This window comes from Carassius carassius, chromosome 12 (genome assembly GCF_963082965.1).
Source record: "Carassius carassius chromosome 12, fCarCar2.1, whole genome shotgun sequence".
Lineage (NCBI taxonomy): Eukaryota > Metazoa > Chordata > Actinopteri > Cypriniformes > Cyprinidae > Carassius > Carassius carassius.
This window is the reverse complement of record NC_081766.1, coordinates 20,888,819-20,904,808: the sequence shown is the minus strand read 5'-3', so window position 1 is coordinate 20,904,808 and position 15,990 is coordinate 20,888,819. Positions and strand designations below refer to the sequence as shown.

At 37.3% G+C, this 15,990-nt stretch overlaps 1 protein-coding gene across 2 annotated transcripts in view; it reads left to right on the top strand.

Moving 5' to 3' along the window:
• The window catches only part of LOC132155078 (guanine nucleotide exchange factor VAV3-like), a 56,651-nt gene that overhangs the window by 31,638 nt on the left and 9,023 nt on the right, over positions 1-15,990 (top strand). The window contains exons 20-27 of one of the 2 annotated variants that reach the window (XM_059563859.1): positions 4,130-4,260; positions 6,865-6,930; positions 7,653-7,687; positions 7,822-7,938; positions 8,560-8,647; positions 10,468-10,576; positions 13,185-13,265; positions 13,568-13,716. In XM_059563859.1, the coding sequence (XP_059419842.1) occupies positions 4,130-4,260; positions 6,865-6,930; positions 7,653-7,687; positions 7,822-7,938; positions 8,560-8,647; positions 10,468-10,576; positions 13,185-13,265; positions 13,568-13,716 (776 nt within the window). The remainder of the gene's footprint in view (positions 1-4,129; positions 4,261-6,864; positions 6,931-7,652; positions 7,688-7,821; positions 7,939-8,559; positions 8,648-10,467; positions 10,577-13,184; positions 13,266-13,567; positions 13,717-15,990) is intronic. The other variant, XM_059563858.1, reaches the window with a different exon arrangement.

Sequence of the window (15,990 nt, the reverse complement as noted above, 5' to 3'; positions counted from 1 at the left end):
ACTTTGCTTATTTTATTGCTGTATGATTTGAATGATAAATTCCTAACTTAACAGAGTATTTTGACTAACGTGTTGGTTTTAAATAAGTTCAAGTGTGCTGACAGCTGAAGTGATAGAAGCTCACATTTGAAGCCATTTTATTATCTTCATTACTTAAACAGTTCTTTCTAATGTTTCGAAAAAACTGTTCGGGCACATTTGGCTATGTTAATTGGAGCATTCTCTCCTACAACATTGTACTTGTCTTCCACAGATCTGCTTTGAGACTGTACTGAACTTGTATGTTATGATTTAAGAATTTTGTCACAAATTTGATGCTCCTGGTGAACACCACATAATACACCTGGGATGTCAAATAATGTGTGATCCTTTTAGTTAGCTTCAGGCAAGGGCTGCTTAGCACCAGTCAAAGCTGCCAGAGTAAATTCATCTTGCTGTAATGACAGGAAAACTCCTCCTCTGTGCTGTCCGACAGTCAGTAGTGGTCATATTACACTGTTATCGCCACTACTGTACCATATTATTGTTCACAGTTCAGAACACCTCAGCTTAAACGGAGTATAGTTGTACATTTGGGTGAGTATGGGTCACCATACTTGGCTGAATGTCACTTCACTTCACTTCACTTCCTTCACTTCATTTGGAAACTGATGTGTGTGTGTGCACCGGTTTAGGTAATTTATGAAGACATACATTTTTATGATGACATAGCATATATAAGCAAAGGTAATGAGCAACAGGTGAAAACAATTAGGTATGATGAGTCTGGGCTGAGTGACAAAGGTATGGGATGGAGTGCCCTCTGGTGGTTATCAAGGGCACTCCAGCTAGTGATCGTGACATAGTCCCCCTCTTAAGTAGTGGCTTCCAGATGCTCCTAAACAAGAGAAGACCATGAGGGAGGGGGAGCAGAGGCGGAACAGTGTAAGTGATGCAGACGGGACCGAAGGTCCCCACAGTGGAGAAGATGACCTCCACAGCAGAGCAGACAGGACTGAAGTTCCCCACGGTGGAGAAGATGACCTCCATAGCAGAGCAGATGGAACCGAAGATCCCCACGGTGGAGCAGATAACCATCACAGCAGAGCAGATTGGACCAAAGATCCCCATGGTGGAGCAGATGACCACCAGGGTGGAGCTGATGAAGCTGAGGGCCACTTCAGCAGAGCTGATGGCGCAGGGGAACACCAAGATGGCTCAGGCAGAACTGGAACCCACCACAGAGGATATGAGGGCCATCAAGGGGGAGCAGATGGAACTGCAATAGCGAGCACAAAGAGGTTAGAAACGGCCCCTGTGGCTGTGCATGACAATCAGAAAGTTCAGGAATGACTTTCATGGTTTTATCAGGACAGTCTCTTAAGAGTTCAAAAACGTCCTTCATGGCCGTTACCGGAGAGGCTGAGAGGTCTGAGATGGTCTCCATAGCCAAGACAGGACAGGCATAGAGTTCAGGGACAGCCTCCCTGGCCATGACAGGACAGGCCGGGAGCTCAAGGGTGACCTCTGTGGTTGAGGCAGAAAAGGCAGGGAATTCACAGGCTGACACCAACACAGAACTGAGCTCTAATGCTTGAGTAAGCTCTGGAGCTGATTCATGGACTGGAGCGGGCTCTGGAGCAGACTAATGGACTAGAGCATGCTCTGGAGTGGATTCATGGACTGAAGTGGACAACACCTCACAAGTGTGTATAACCCAGACACAGAAAATGGTGACCACAATTGACTGGAAGGGCAGAGAAGGGTAGCTGAACCTCTGAGGTTGCCGGGCTTGAGAGTGCTGAGACCACTTGGATGCCTGCCGCCTGACTTCAGTGGTGGGTCTGCCACACTGGACATCAATCTTGTTTGCTATCCTGAATCCGGTCCCTACTGTTCCTCCCAATCGCCACCAGAGGTCTTCATCACCCTTTCCTTACTGGACTCTATTTCCCATAATACTCTCTGCCTATGAATTGATTGTGGATTACCTCAGTGGGACTTTTGTGATTGTTTGGCCTGCCCTGACCATTGCCTGTTCTTGGATTACTCTTTTGTCTCACCCTGGATGTTGTTTGCTGTTGTTTGACTCTGCCTGTTCTGACTACTCTCTATTAAATAAACTAATCCGTGATGGTCCTCGAGGGGCACTCTGAATTTTTGGATTACACCGGCAAGCTCCGGCAGCTGTGGAGCTTGGCCCATCTTGGATTGCTAGTCTGGTTATCTCAAGCCCAATACACTCAGCACTCCTGGTCCCTACACCAGAGCCTCTACACATAATGGCCACCACTACATAGCCTCTTCACGTCATGGATGATACTCGAGATTCTTATCACAACATTGCCACCAGTCATTTTAGTGAAAGTGACATGATTCGTGCTATGCATTTAACCCATCCCAAGTGCACACACACAGAAGCTAACACACACCCAGAGCAGTGGCCAGCCATTTATGCTGCGGAGCCCAGGGAGCAGTTTGGGGTTTGGTGCCTTACTCAAGGGCACCTCAGTCATGGTATTGCTGGCCCGAGACTCGAACCCACAACCTTAGGGTTAGCAGTCAAACTCTCTAACCACTAGGCCACAACTTCCCCACAACAAATAAAATTTGATAAATATTTATTTATTTTATTTATTTTTAAAATATTTAAATAAAATAAATTTACCTTTTATTTTATTACAACTTTTGGGATATGTTTATAAGAGGTCCTGAGCCGTGAATCATTAGAATTATTTTTTTGACACTGATGATCATGTGACACTGAAGACTACTGATGATCGTGTGAGACTGAAGACTAATGAGTAGTGCCATTACTAGAGTAATGCCTGCTGAAAATTCTGCTTTGCCATCAGATTAATTAATTATATTTTGAAATATATTACAATAGAAAAAGAGTTAATTTAGATTGTAATAATATTTTACAATAATTATTTATTTTTTATATATTTTTGATCAAATAAATGCATCCATGGAAATCATAAGAGACTTCAAAATAATTAAAAGAATATTACTCCATACTTTTAAATGTTAGTGTATACAGTTCATAGACATACATACACACACTATACTGTATATCACTACCAGAAACATGCCTTGGCTGTCACAAAATCAGTTCCTGGCTGTAAATGGCCGTATCATTGTAAAAGTCACTATAACTGCCATATTTTAATTAACTATATTAATTATGTCAAAAGGCAAAATGGTCACAAAGCTATTATACAGTAAATGAATGCAAAGGCAAGAACATTAGTTTAGTAACAGAGGACCATGCAGTTCAGTCTAGAGGCACATATCCACATAAACCTCTCAAATACATGTAAAATAACAGATTTTATGGTCTACTTTAAGACCCGGGCACCTGGCAGTATTAAAAACAACATATTTATAGACTGGATACTAGATGGAGCCGTTTTATGCTAGAAGAAACACCCAGCCTCAGTCTAAGGCTTCAGGGGGAGATTATGTTGTTCCCCAGCTTTATTAACCATCGTATACTTAGGCTAGAGCACGAAACCTCAGATGATCTCTTTCTCTCTGTCGTTGGTTTGTGTCACTGCCTCTGATTAAGTGGATGGGGTTGTGGAAACAACAATTGCTGCTGTGCATCACTTAATTTGTCCTATCTGAAAGAGAAAAGTGTACATTTGCTTTGGGTTGGAAGGGACACCCATTGGGCTCCAGCACAATGCTATAGTGAAGCAAAAACAGTGGTTCTAATGCTTGATGTGAAATTATTTTTTATAAACTTTGTAAAAGGCCACTAAGAATAGTTGTTATTAAATGTATCAAAAGTGTATGGGGTAAAACTTTCCTTAATTGCTGGTTTGAGAGTTATTTTTTTCTTTATTTGTATTTTTTATTTGGGATAGATATTTTGCTTAACTCCTCTCAATTAGGACTTGATTGTTTCCACTGGGAATAAATTGCTGACTGTAAATATTGGCTGTCAAGTACCAAAATGGAGCCAAGTAGTTCAAATATAAGAGGTTTGGTGATGTCAGGAAAAAACAAAATTATTTAGAAGTAAAGTAGGTCAAAAATCTTTTATTTGGAATTATTTGTTCAAATGCAACATACAAAATTAGACCAGGAACATGTTTTAGGAATAGTGCCAGTTTTGATTTTATGTCACATTTGGTTTTTACAGGTTTGCCAAAAATGGTGGTAATCAGAGACTATTTTGGGGTTCCCAGTCCTCTGGGCGGACTGCCGCTGAATGCTCAGATTGGTGATGTCATAGAGGTCACCTGTGCCGATCCTCACTGCTCCTGGTGGCAGGTCAGATGAAGTACTATTTAAACATCAAATAGCGGAATTGTTTTCTGTGGAGTCATGGGACCCTGAAGCTTGATCCAAATAAGCAAATAAGGCACACATAACCAAAGATAAATGCAATAACCAGTATTTCCATAACCAATGGACTGTCAGGCAATTTAAGTTAATTATAAAATTTCATTTAAAGTAATTATATATATATATATATATATATATATATATATATATATATATATATATATTTATTTATTTAGGGGTCAGTAAGAGTTTGTGTGTAAATTAATTCATTTATTTTACTATATTATATATCCATAGTTGTTGTTGTCTATTAGCCTAGTACAGGGGTGTCAATCTCAGTTCCTTGAGGCCGCAGCCCTGCAGAGTTTAGTTCCAACCCTGCTCCAACACACAAACCATGTAGTTTTCAAATAAGCCTGAAGGACATGATTAGCTGGATCCGGTGTGTTTAATTAGGGTTGAAGCTAGTCCCTCTAGAAGCTGAGTTTGACACCGCTGGTCTACTATAAGAAACAACTTGTCAGAATAATCAGTTATTAATTTGATTAATTATCTAATCAATTTATATTACTCACAACGCTATATGTTTTTAATATTGCAATGTTTTATTACTATTGAGCAGATATGCTAGTGTAAATACAAACACCTGTACTCAACTTACTATACTCTGTACTCAACAATTTGTAATTACAACTTTAGTATGTAGCAAAGTTGGTAGTAAAGAAAGAAAGAGGAGGGAACTTGCGAACATTTAAAGACTATAAAATAAACAAACACAAATTGAAAGTCCTCAACCAGAGTCTCTCATTCGTGGTGCCATGCGAGGGTACTGGACATCTTTGGTGGACCCAGCATTTACTCCACCGGCCTCGCTCCATTCCCATGACTTGGCCCAGCCCCCATCATAACATAGTACTATATAAAAAAGTGTAAACCAAATAATAGCTATGTTTCCATCCAAAAATGTGAATTTAGCATCTTGGCGTTTCCTTCCAGCGTTTTTTATGCGATAATCCAAAATGCGCATAAAAATAGGTTGATGGAAATATAGCTAATGACTGAAAACTTTATCCACATTGCTTTCTAATGTGAACTGATACCTAAATGAGCTGTCAGATATAGTTACTACAGAGTACAGTCAGGCATGTTTCTGCTTTGCAGTTTTGTCTCAAGCTTATTGTCCCAGACTGTTCTTGTGTTATTTATTTCTGGCTCGTGCCGGGCTGTTGTGGCTCTTTTTCTCTTATGGTGACACTAAAATCTCATCTTCCTCCTGGTGTTGCCCCGATCTGGCTGACACGTCTCAAACAGCTTGTCGGGGAATAGACACTTAGTGAGATTTCCCATGCTTTTTGCTGGGCCATTTCTTTTTACACACCGATGTAAAAAACAAAAAAAACCCTACAGCTCAAAAATGGATTCCAAGAGATACACTGAGCCTACAGACTGCGGCGGGCAGTTGCTAGACGTGCGTGTCAGGCGTGGTTCTCCATGCACTAGGCAAGTCATAGAGGGAAGCGAGAAGCGCTACTGTTGAATGATAATGCACATCACTTTTTTATTTTATCTTGTGTGAAATGACACTTAACTCTTAATAAGGCTACTAAATCTTCAGGGTCCCATGACAACAAAAATGGAATTACAGAGCACTAAGCATCCATCTCCCATGTTACTGGAAGACTATTATCTCTGTCCCGTTGGCAGAACAGTGCAATCGATCACTGTAATTTAATTTGATCCTTTAGGCTGCCAACTGTTTACTTTAATGGGGTAATAAGTTTAATTTTTATCATACGCTTATCTGTGGCTTAACAAATATAAAGGGCTTTCAAAAGCTACGGCAAAACATTATTAAGCCAAATAAATCATGAATGCAGTTCCAATTTTGGGCTCCAATCTAATTTGTGGTAGAGGTGCATTTTTCTGAAATTCATTTCATACTTGTTAAAGAGTATCTTAAAGGAAGCCAGGAAAGAAAAATATATATTTTGCAGTATAGTTGATTGAGAAGAGGCTCATTACACCCTCAGTCAAACCTTCAGCCAAACTCGCAATCAATCTTATGCTGCTAAATTTTGGCATCTGGTTCCACCGCGTTCACAGTGCATTATAACCTCCGAGCTGTTGTTTCACACTAAGATGGGGGGAATTGACGTTTTTATCCAAAAATATACAGATAATTCTGGCTTAAGCCATGCAAGAAATGAGCCTATTGTAAAACTGGCATCCTGCGATTTCTCAATACAATCTATTGCACAAGGACATAATACAAAACTCAGGTCTAATGTAATTCATAAATCCAAATATGCTCAGAGCAGTAATATCAAACAATGGCTTATTGGCGAGTGTCATGATTCACGAGGTTCTGCTGTGGAAGCTGTATGATTATTCAGCATTAGATTATGCTTTCATTCTGATGTGCAACGGAATGTAACCGTGGGTAGGGGCTGAACAGTAATTAACTGTGGCTTTAAATGAGATTCACTGCTTGTTGTGAGCTAATTGTCTTAGATTTATTAATGCAAAGGGGAGGGGAGAACATCGCCTCAAGGCAAATATAATGTAATTAACAACCACAAGTCTTGGCAGGGCAAAATCCTGACAACGCAAGAGACCGGCTTCTTTCCAAGTGATGCAGTCAAGCCCTGCCCATGTGTGAGTATGTGTGTTTGTATGACTTGCTTAATCATTTTAATACTGTTTTATTTGTATTTGTGTTTACTATATAGAGTACATCATGGCCAGAAGTTTTGAATAATAATGATTATTAAATATTTCTGAAAGAAGCCTCTTTTGCTTACCAGGGCTGCATTTATTTGATCAAACAAACAAAACTGATTCATTTTCTGCACAAACCTTTATTGCAATATGTTTATAGATAATGCAAAACAAAAATCGATATAAATGCCAAGTTCTGTCATGAAACTCTAGATGGCACAGGCTGATAGGTCCTCAATGCAACCTGATGATATTCACAGCATATATTTCATTGCAGCGTGCTTTCAGGGTTCCTCTGGAACCCTCCACCTCTCCCAGCTCCACTGGTATAGATATGCTTCTGGTTATTTTATATGCTATTTGTGCAGCAGCAGTATGTCTTAAATACTTACAGTACCATATTGATGTATGTACTAGCAATAGCAAGTTCCTGTACTTGCTTTGCTTTGCAGCAATAATCTACAACAACAACAATAACCAACCGCAGCGGGAATTCAGCAGTGTAGTGTATCTATTCTGCCAAGACCAAATACATTAACATTGTTATATTCATTCATTACCATGCTTAAATATTCTAAAAGTTTTCATGATAGAAATGAACAGTAGTGTAGTGTACAGTATATATGTATGACATTGTTTATAATGTTTTTCGTCCACAGGGACCAAGGACAGGCTGCTATTCAGCTCAACCCTGGTAAGTCTCAACACTAAATGTTTAGTCACATTTATTCCAGTATCTACATGACACACAAAATAACCTGCATGACTGCATTTGCTGAGTGTTGTTGTTTTGGTTTTAACCACGTGCATGTTGGCTCATGCGAGCAGGTTCGCTGGGCCCATGGAGAGGCACCACGCAGAGTGTGAGCTCATGGAGAGAGAGAACAGCACCTACCTGGTGCGATACAGGAGCCGGGAGAGCAGAGAGTATGCTATCAGCATCAAGTATGTCTTGCACGGATGTCATTTTGCATGCAAGGCTTAGATTTCTTCATGCATTTCCCTCTGTGCAACCCAATGCATTATGCATCATAGCATTTGCATAAAGCTTAATGTGTAGCATGGATGTGGTCAGTGAGTGATTACACTACATACTCACTATGGGCTTAATTACCTCAGAACATTTAATAGTTGCATGTCTCATGCTTAAACCAACCACTAGGTCTTTGTCAAAATATTGAATCCTCTAAATGTGTTGACTTGGAGTTAGGGACTGACAGCTCTATTCCATATCCTTATAGTTATAGTTAGCTCTCCACAACAAGCTCACGTCTCATGTTTAAAGGGGATTGGGGATTTTATATATCTGGTTCAAGGTTACAGAATAACCTACCACTGAACATTAGATCTCCTTCTCATGACTTCTTTAGATCCAGTATTTATAGGAATAGTTCACCCAAAAAATGGAATTTCACTCACTTCACTTTTTAACACTCACTTATTGCTCATCTTAGGCATTAACTTTTGTTTGTCAGCACATTCCCAAGAAAACATCTTTAAGATGGCTGACATTGTTGAAATATTGACAATCTTGGTATTGTTACAATAATTCTTTGCAATCTGCAGGTACAACAATGATGTAAAGCACATTAAGATCCTCACCAGGGAGGGCTGTTTCTACATTGCTGAAAGCAGGACGTTCAAGACTGTATTAGTAAGTGGGTTTGAGAGCATTGGTCTTCAACATCATTTGCTTTATTTATCATCACCGTATGAATACACATGTAGGGTTCTATAATTTAATGTCATTAGCTGTGCTGCAAAGACCTGAGATTTTTTTTTAAATAAAAAAACAGAACATGTGCTGATCTGCATATTTCTGTATTTCATTAGCATAATTAATAATGTTAGTCCTGCTATTAATCAGAGTCATCAATAATACTGCAACCGTGTTACGTTTTTTCTAGATGGTTATAAAATGCTAAAGTTCCCTAATAAAATATAGCCTACTGTGTTGACAGCATGTAAAAAGGAAAGCTTTAATGTATACAATAGTCCTGAATAATTATTCATTCATATATCATGGTACTCCAGGGTGTGTCAAAGTGGTATTACCATGGTGCACATCCATAAAACAATGTAGGTATGTTTTTGTAAGTGTGAACATAAGCAATTGTAATTGTTCAACAAGATAAAATAAGGCATGGTTTCCCCACTGCAGTTGTTGGAAAGGTAATACTGAATTAAATCAAGCATAGTGTTAGTTCTGGCAGGTCACGTTAGTCAAGATTGCAACAGCTTATTCAAGTATACTTATAAGTATAAGTTAGTAGATGTATTGGGAACATGCTTGTTCTTAAGGCTATCTGGTTTCTGTTGGAAATATGCTTGTCTTAAAGCTAGTGGGTGTTATTTAGAACACGTTGCTTAACCCTCTGGAGTCTAAGGGTATTTTTGGGGCCTGGAGAAGTTTTGTCATGCCCTGACATTTGTGATTTTTTCTGTTCCTTATACACATCTAAATGGCTAAAGTCTAGTCTCACTGTAATCAGCACAAACTGGGCTATAATAATATGTGAGCAGCACATTGTGTTTTAATGTTATGCGTGGTAAGTGAAAAAACTAAAAATGTTAAATCACTTGAATAAGGCCATAAAACACATACAGAACATTGGTTCCCGGGACTTTTGAGAACTGGAGCTTGTAGCCTAGAATTTTTCTTTCTAAATTATGTTAAAATCATCTTGTTTAATCATCAGACTAATTTCTTATATGTGCATATTAAAATATTAATGATATCTGCAATACCTTTATGTTGTTTCTGTTCTGTTTACCCTAGGGGGGTTATCGCTGCTCTTATCCATGCTAGGCTGCATGGATGCATAGGACCGAACCATACCGCCAATCCAAACTATATGCTAATTGTCATTCATCTTTGCTGATAGTGGTCTCATAAAAATGTAAAATTAAATGATCTTTCATTCATGAGGACATTGAGATAATCAACTAATTCAGCACAGGTGGAGCACGTTCAGATAATAAACTTAATTAGCATGATAGTAAATTTATATACAGCCAACTTACATCTGTCCCACGATACTTTTTCTGGCACCCCTGCTCATTCCTTGCTATTCTTGTCCCAGCTTGGTGATATGGGGAGTTCTCTGGGCTAGGGCTATATTCCAAACTCAGAGCCCTCCCCTCGGACAGCATGCCAAAAACGCATACTATTCACTCAATCTGATAATAAGTAAGTGCAAACTTGTGAAAATAAATTAAAATAATCAAAATGAAGCACTTACTAAAAAGATTATATATATTGTTTGTTTGCCTACATGTGATTTAACCATCAGGCAACTAAAAAGAGAACCGTGAATATGTCAATGTGTTGTTAAACAACACATAATAAATATAAACTTAAAATTACAGGGGGGTACTTTAAGTGGACATTTTAAGTCAAAGAATTTCAGTTGGCAAAACATTTTGGGAATCCCTGAAATAAGCTTTTAAACTTGTAATTTCTTTTCTGTCCAGGGACTGGTTGAGTATTACAAACAGCACTCTCTGAAAGAGGGTTTCCGTACTCTGGACACCACTCTGCAGATGCCCTATAAGGAGCTTGGCAGTGGATTCAGACCTGCTGGTGAGTATCATACACATTGGTTAGATTCACTCTTAGGCCTTATGACTTTTAGCAAAAATCAGATTTTTTTTGCAAATATGTAGATATTACCCAGATGTGATTTGGAAAGTCTGAACAGCAAAAATCAGATTTTTTTCAAATTTTATTCAAACCACATGTAGGTGGTTTGAAGTGCAATTCCAATCAGATTTCAAATGTATTTTGCATCACTTTAATGTAACACACAGCAATAAAATCAAAACTAATCAAGACATGCTTGAAGTATTTATACTGTATTCAAACAATGCCAAAAGTTGGCTGTGACAACAGCAAGGAACATAAAAATATATAAAAGTCTCCTCCATTTCTAAGTTTTTCTTGTATGACAGAGGAGTTCTGCACCATGACTCGACTGCAGGTCGAAATGATGCACCTCTGTTTTTCTAGCATCTGTTGAAAGCCTCATCAAAAAGTGTCTGCGTCGTTACCAAAGCAACTCATTCAGATAAGTTGGCTATGTCTGGACACGCAAATTGGATTTGATCACTTGCAATTAATAATGCGCACAGTCAGCCAGAAAAGATCTGATTTGCAAAAAAATTTGATTTGCCTGCAGTCTTGGGGTACTTGGACTTGGTACTTGGAATTTGAGTTCAGACGAATCCAAAGAGACTGGCTCCTCAAAGAGACTGACAGATGCTGCAAAGCGGGTCATACGCACTCGGCACCTACCGGCAGGAAAATGGCCGTTTGTGTCCGGCTCTGATAGCTGCTGCTGCAGGCGACGCGGCGAGAGAGACAAATGGGCTAAACAAGACACCGGCACTGTGCTCAAGTAGCACCGGCAATTTCTCTGACATGACGTGACATGACCGTTTCCTTTAAGTTACAGGAAAAAGCCATGATGGATGCTAAGCTCCCCCTCACCTGTGACTTGGGTGCTTTTCTCTCACACAGCTAAGAGAAAAACAGTCCCTACACTGAGAAATAAAAGAGCAACTAGGAGAGACACAAAGTCAGCTTTACTGAACAGAGAGCGATGTATCACGTAGAAAAAGGCTTATAGAATCAGTGCGACTCTGTTTATAGAAAGACCAGGATAGTGGGGATTGTGAATTGGGGATTTTGTTGTTCTCTTTATCCTTTTTTCTTCAGCATCATCGGCTTTTTAGAGGTTTTTATGTTCGACTGCCACTCTCAGTGATGCATCCTTTCACAAACCTCAGCAGAAAATCCGGGCCCTTGATGCATCCTGGGACAGCACTCTCGATGATGTGCCCCAAACCAAAACACACAAATACGACGACAGATCATTCGGCGTGTGGGCACTGACACGTCTGCAGGCCTCGAGTGTTTGGTAAACACGTTGAACACAAAGGGAGATATCAGGGTTATGTTTGATAAGCTAATGTGAGGAATGTTATTTAGTAGACAGATATCGCATCGGTTTAAATTCTGGATATAGATATCGAAAGTGTGATTGGCTGCATGATTTCCGCAGGTGATTTCTGAGTGACAGTGTCACTGGTAAAAGTAGGTGGCTCATCGCCTACTGCTTCGTTATCCCCAAAGGAGATGGAAAGCAGACAGGGAAACATATTGTGGATTTGACGTTTGCTAGTTTACATGTTAGAGAGTCCTGGATGATCAGATGGGTGTTCAGATGGTAACAGGACTCGTGCTCTGTATGAACACTTTCACAGCTGCATCAGTGACAGGGCCAGGAGCACACACTCGCGTGTTCTTGCCAAAAGCTAGGAGAACAACTAGAGAAAATGATGTACGAAATTTTTTTTTTGACACTTATAGGAATGGGTTGCCCATGTGATTTACAACCTGTATGAAGGTTTTTTTTTTTTAACCATATAGCAGCTGCGTCTGCCCAAATAATGTAGTATGTGGTTCATTAAAGTAGTCCAAATTTTATGCAATCTTTTATTCACCTTCATGTTATTCTGAACTTGCATGACTTTCTTTCTTCTGTGGAACAGGAAAGAAGATATTTTGAGGAATGTGTTTTTGTCCATATAAGTCAATGGAGTCCAAAATAGGTCTGTGCAATAAATGGATATCCATATTAATCTGAAAAAATAAATCCATGGTAACGATAATAAACTTTAATCTCACAATGATTATTTATTATTATTATTATTTTCAGAAATATCATACAACCAAGTTGGGAAAAATTTGTTTACATTTAAGTTGAGTAAAAATTAAATTTTGAAAGATGGAATAAATTGTTAATGTTTTATGAATTCATTTTAGTTTAGTTTACTTGTAAAGTTATGTTTACATTCAATCTTGAGGTCTAAGAAATGTGGAATGCATTTCCTTCCCCATTAATGGTATGAAATGAATGCTAATTGTATATTATATATTGAATAATATATTTTTGGCAATATTGAGAAGCCCTAGTCGAAAACAACATTGGACGTTATTGACTTTATTTTATTCTCCTTGAGACATTTTTCAATCCTTTTCTTGTGTGAATCTCAAGATAAATTTCAAGGAGAACTCACCCAGTTATTCACATCAGATTGTTTGTTTGTTTTGTTGAAAATGTCTCTGTTAAGATCTCTGGGTTTTTGTGTTCTTATTTTCTTTGCTCTGTCTCGGCTTGGATCCTAAGCTCCAGTGCTGTGTGGGCTTCATGTTTTGAGTCCCACCAGCAACAGTTTTGTTCCTCCCTCCCCCTCTCCCTTCTGGTCAGGTACAGCTATCAACCACCTGTCTCATTCATTTCCCCCTCCAGCCATCTCAGTGTCTTCTCCTTGTGTTTGCTTAAGCTCTGTCTGTAATGTATGAGTGCTTTCTGAGAGCTGTGGAGAGAGTGGATCGACATTTTGTGTGTGAAAATGTCTGTGCGTGATGCAATGCCATGTGTGCCGTTTTCACTCCAAATCTCCAATCATCTTGTTGCACATTCACATTGGCATGTCTTGTGACAACATTGGTGTCCCTCATTTTTGCCTTTTTTTCTAACAACTTGTTTTTGTTCCCCTTCTTCCACAGTTTTGACCCCAAGAGTGCTTGGCATCGCACTGGCACGATATGATTTTGGCTCCAGAGATACACGGGAACTCTCTCTGCAGGTGGGAGACCTGGTGAAGATCTATATCAAGAGTACCAATGGATGGTGGAAAGGTGAAGTCAATGGCCGGGTGAGGAAAATCGTTTTTCTATACCTTTATTCATGTGAAGCTCTCTAGAGCAGGGGTCTTCTACGTTTTTCAGGGCAAGGACCTCTTAGGTGATAGAGACATGGAGCAGAGACCAACTGATACAAAATGTGTCAAGCAGAGCTACATATAAAGCATATAGCTTCCAATATTAATAGAAAATAGCCATATTATGATTAAGAATAAATAAGTTACATGTACATTATGTTAGGTCAGTAGATCAGAACAATGCACATTATTGTTGTTGCTCATGCATGCATATGACTTGTTAAAATGCATCATCAAAAAAAAAACAAAAAAAAAACCTTGAGATAAAAATCACAATTCATTAGTTGTTTGCAGTTGTAGTCAATTATTTTAATGGATTTGCAGAGTATACCTTTTAATTTTACTAATCAGATTTTTTCAGACATTTACAGTTACCTGAACTTTAGCTACAAATTTAATTTTAATGTCAAATGGATGAATAAAGATTTTGTTAAGCTTGAGCTTCAAGTTTACAAAAAATTAGCATGGACATTAGAGATGGACAGTTAAGAATCAAATCACTGAGTATCTGAAATTAGTAAGGGGTTTTCTAATGAAGTGCAGATGTAATGTGTAAACAAGGGCTCCACCATGACAAGAATAGCAATGCATTCAAGAGATCAACAAACATGTCTTTGGTTAGCTACATTTCTCACTGCTGCAAAAACACACTGTAAACTGTAAACGGTAAAAGTTGTCAGAGTAGTCAGATTAGTTAAAAAATATATTTTTCATGTATTGTATTTTTTAATTATATATTTTGTTATTATCTTTACACTACGATTCAAAAGTCAGTACGCTTTTTTTAGAGAAATTTTATTGAGCATGGATGCATTAAATTGATCACTGTCTTTAAAAATGTATCATGGTTTTCACAAAAATATAAGGTAACACAACTGTTTTCATCATTGATTATAATAAGAAATGTCTCTTGAGCACTAGCTCCATTTATAATGATTTCTGAAAGATCATGTAACACTGAAGACACAAGGAATAAATAAAAATGTAAATATATTAAAATAGAAAACAGTTATTTACATATTTTGCAATATTACTATTTTACTGTATTTTTGATTAAATAAATACATCCTAGATTAGAAAGACTCTTTTAAAACAGTCAAAGAATCTTACCAATCCCAACTTTCATATATATATATATATATATATATATATATATATATCAAAGTCAAAGTCACCTTTATTTATATAGCGCTTTAAACAAAATACATTGCGTCAAAGCAACTGAACAACATTCATTCACATATATATATATATATATATATATATATATATATATATATATATATACAGTACAGACCAAAAGTTTGGAAACATTACTATTTTTAATGTTTCTTCTGCTCATCAAGCCTGCATTTATTTAATCAAAAATACAGAAAAAACAGTAATATTGTGAAATATTATTACAACTTAAAATAATATTTTTCTATTTGAATATACTTTAAAAAAAATAATTTATTCCTGTGATGCAAAGCTGAATTTTCAGCATCATTACTCCAGCCTTCAGTGTCACATGTAACATCCAGTCTATCACATGATCATTTAGAAATCATTCTAATATTCTGATTTATTATGAGTGTTGAAACAGTTCTGCTGTCTAATATATTTGATGAATAAAAGGTTAAAAAGAACTGCATTTATTCAAAATAAAATTTTTTTTTTAATAATATATATTCTAATAATATATTTTCTTTACTATCACTTTTTATCAGTTTAACACATCCTTGCTGAATAAAAGTATTGATTTTATTTAAAAAAAATAAAGAAAAAAAAAATTACTGACCCCAAATTACTGACCAGTAGTGTATATTGTTATTACAAAATATTTATATTTTAAAAACATAGTTGCTTTTTTTTTGTACTTTTTATTCATCAAAGTATCCTAAAAAAGTATCACATGTTCTGAAAAAATATTAAGCAGCAGAACTGTTTCCAACTTTGATAATGAATCATCATATTAGAATGATTTCTAAAGGATCATGTGATAATGATCCTAAAAATTCAGCTTTGCATCACAGAAATAAATGATAATTTAAAGTATAATAAATTTAAAAACAATTATTTTAAATTGTAATAATATATCACAATATTACATTTCTTTCTGTATTTTTGATCAAATAAATGCAGGCTTGATGAGCAGAAGAAACTTCTTTCAAAAACATTAAAAATAGTAATGTTTCCAAACTTTTGGTCTGTACTGTATATATATAT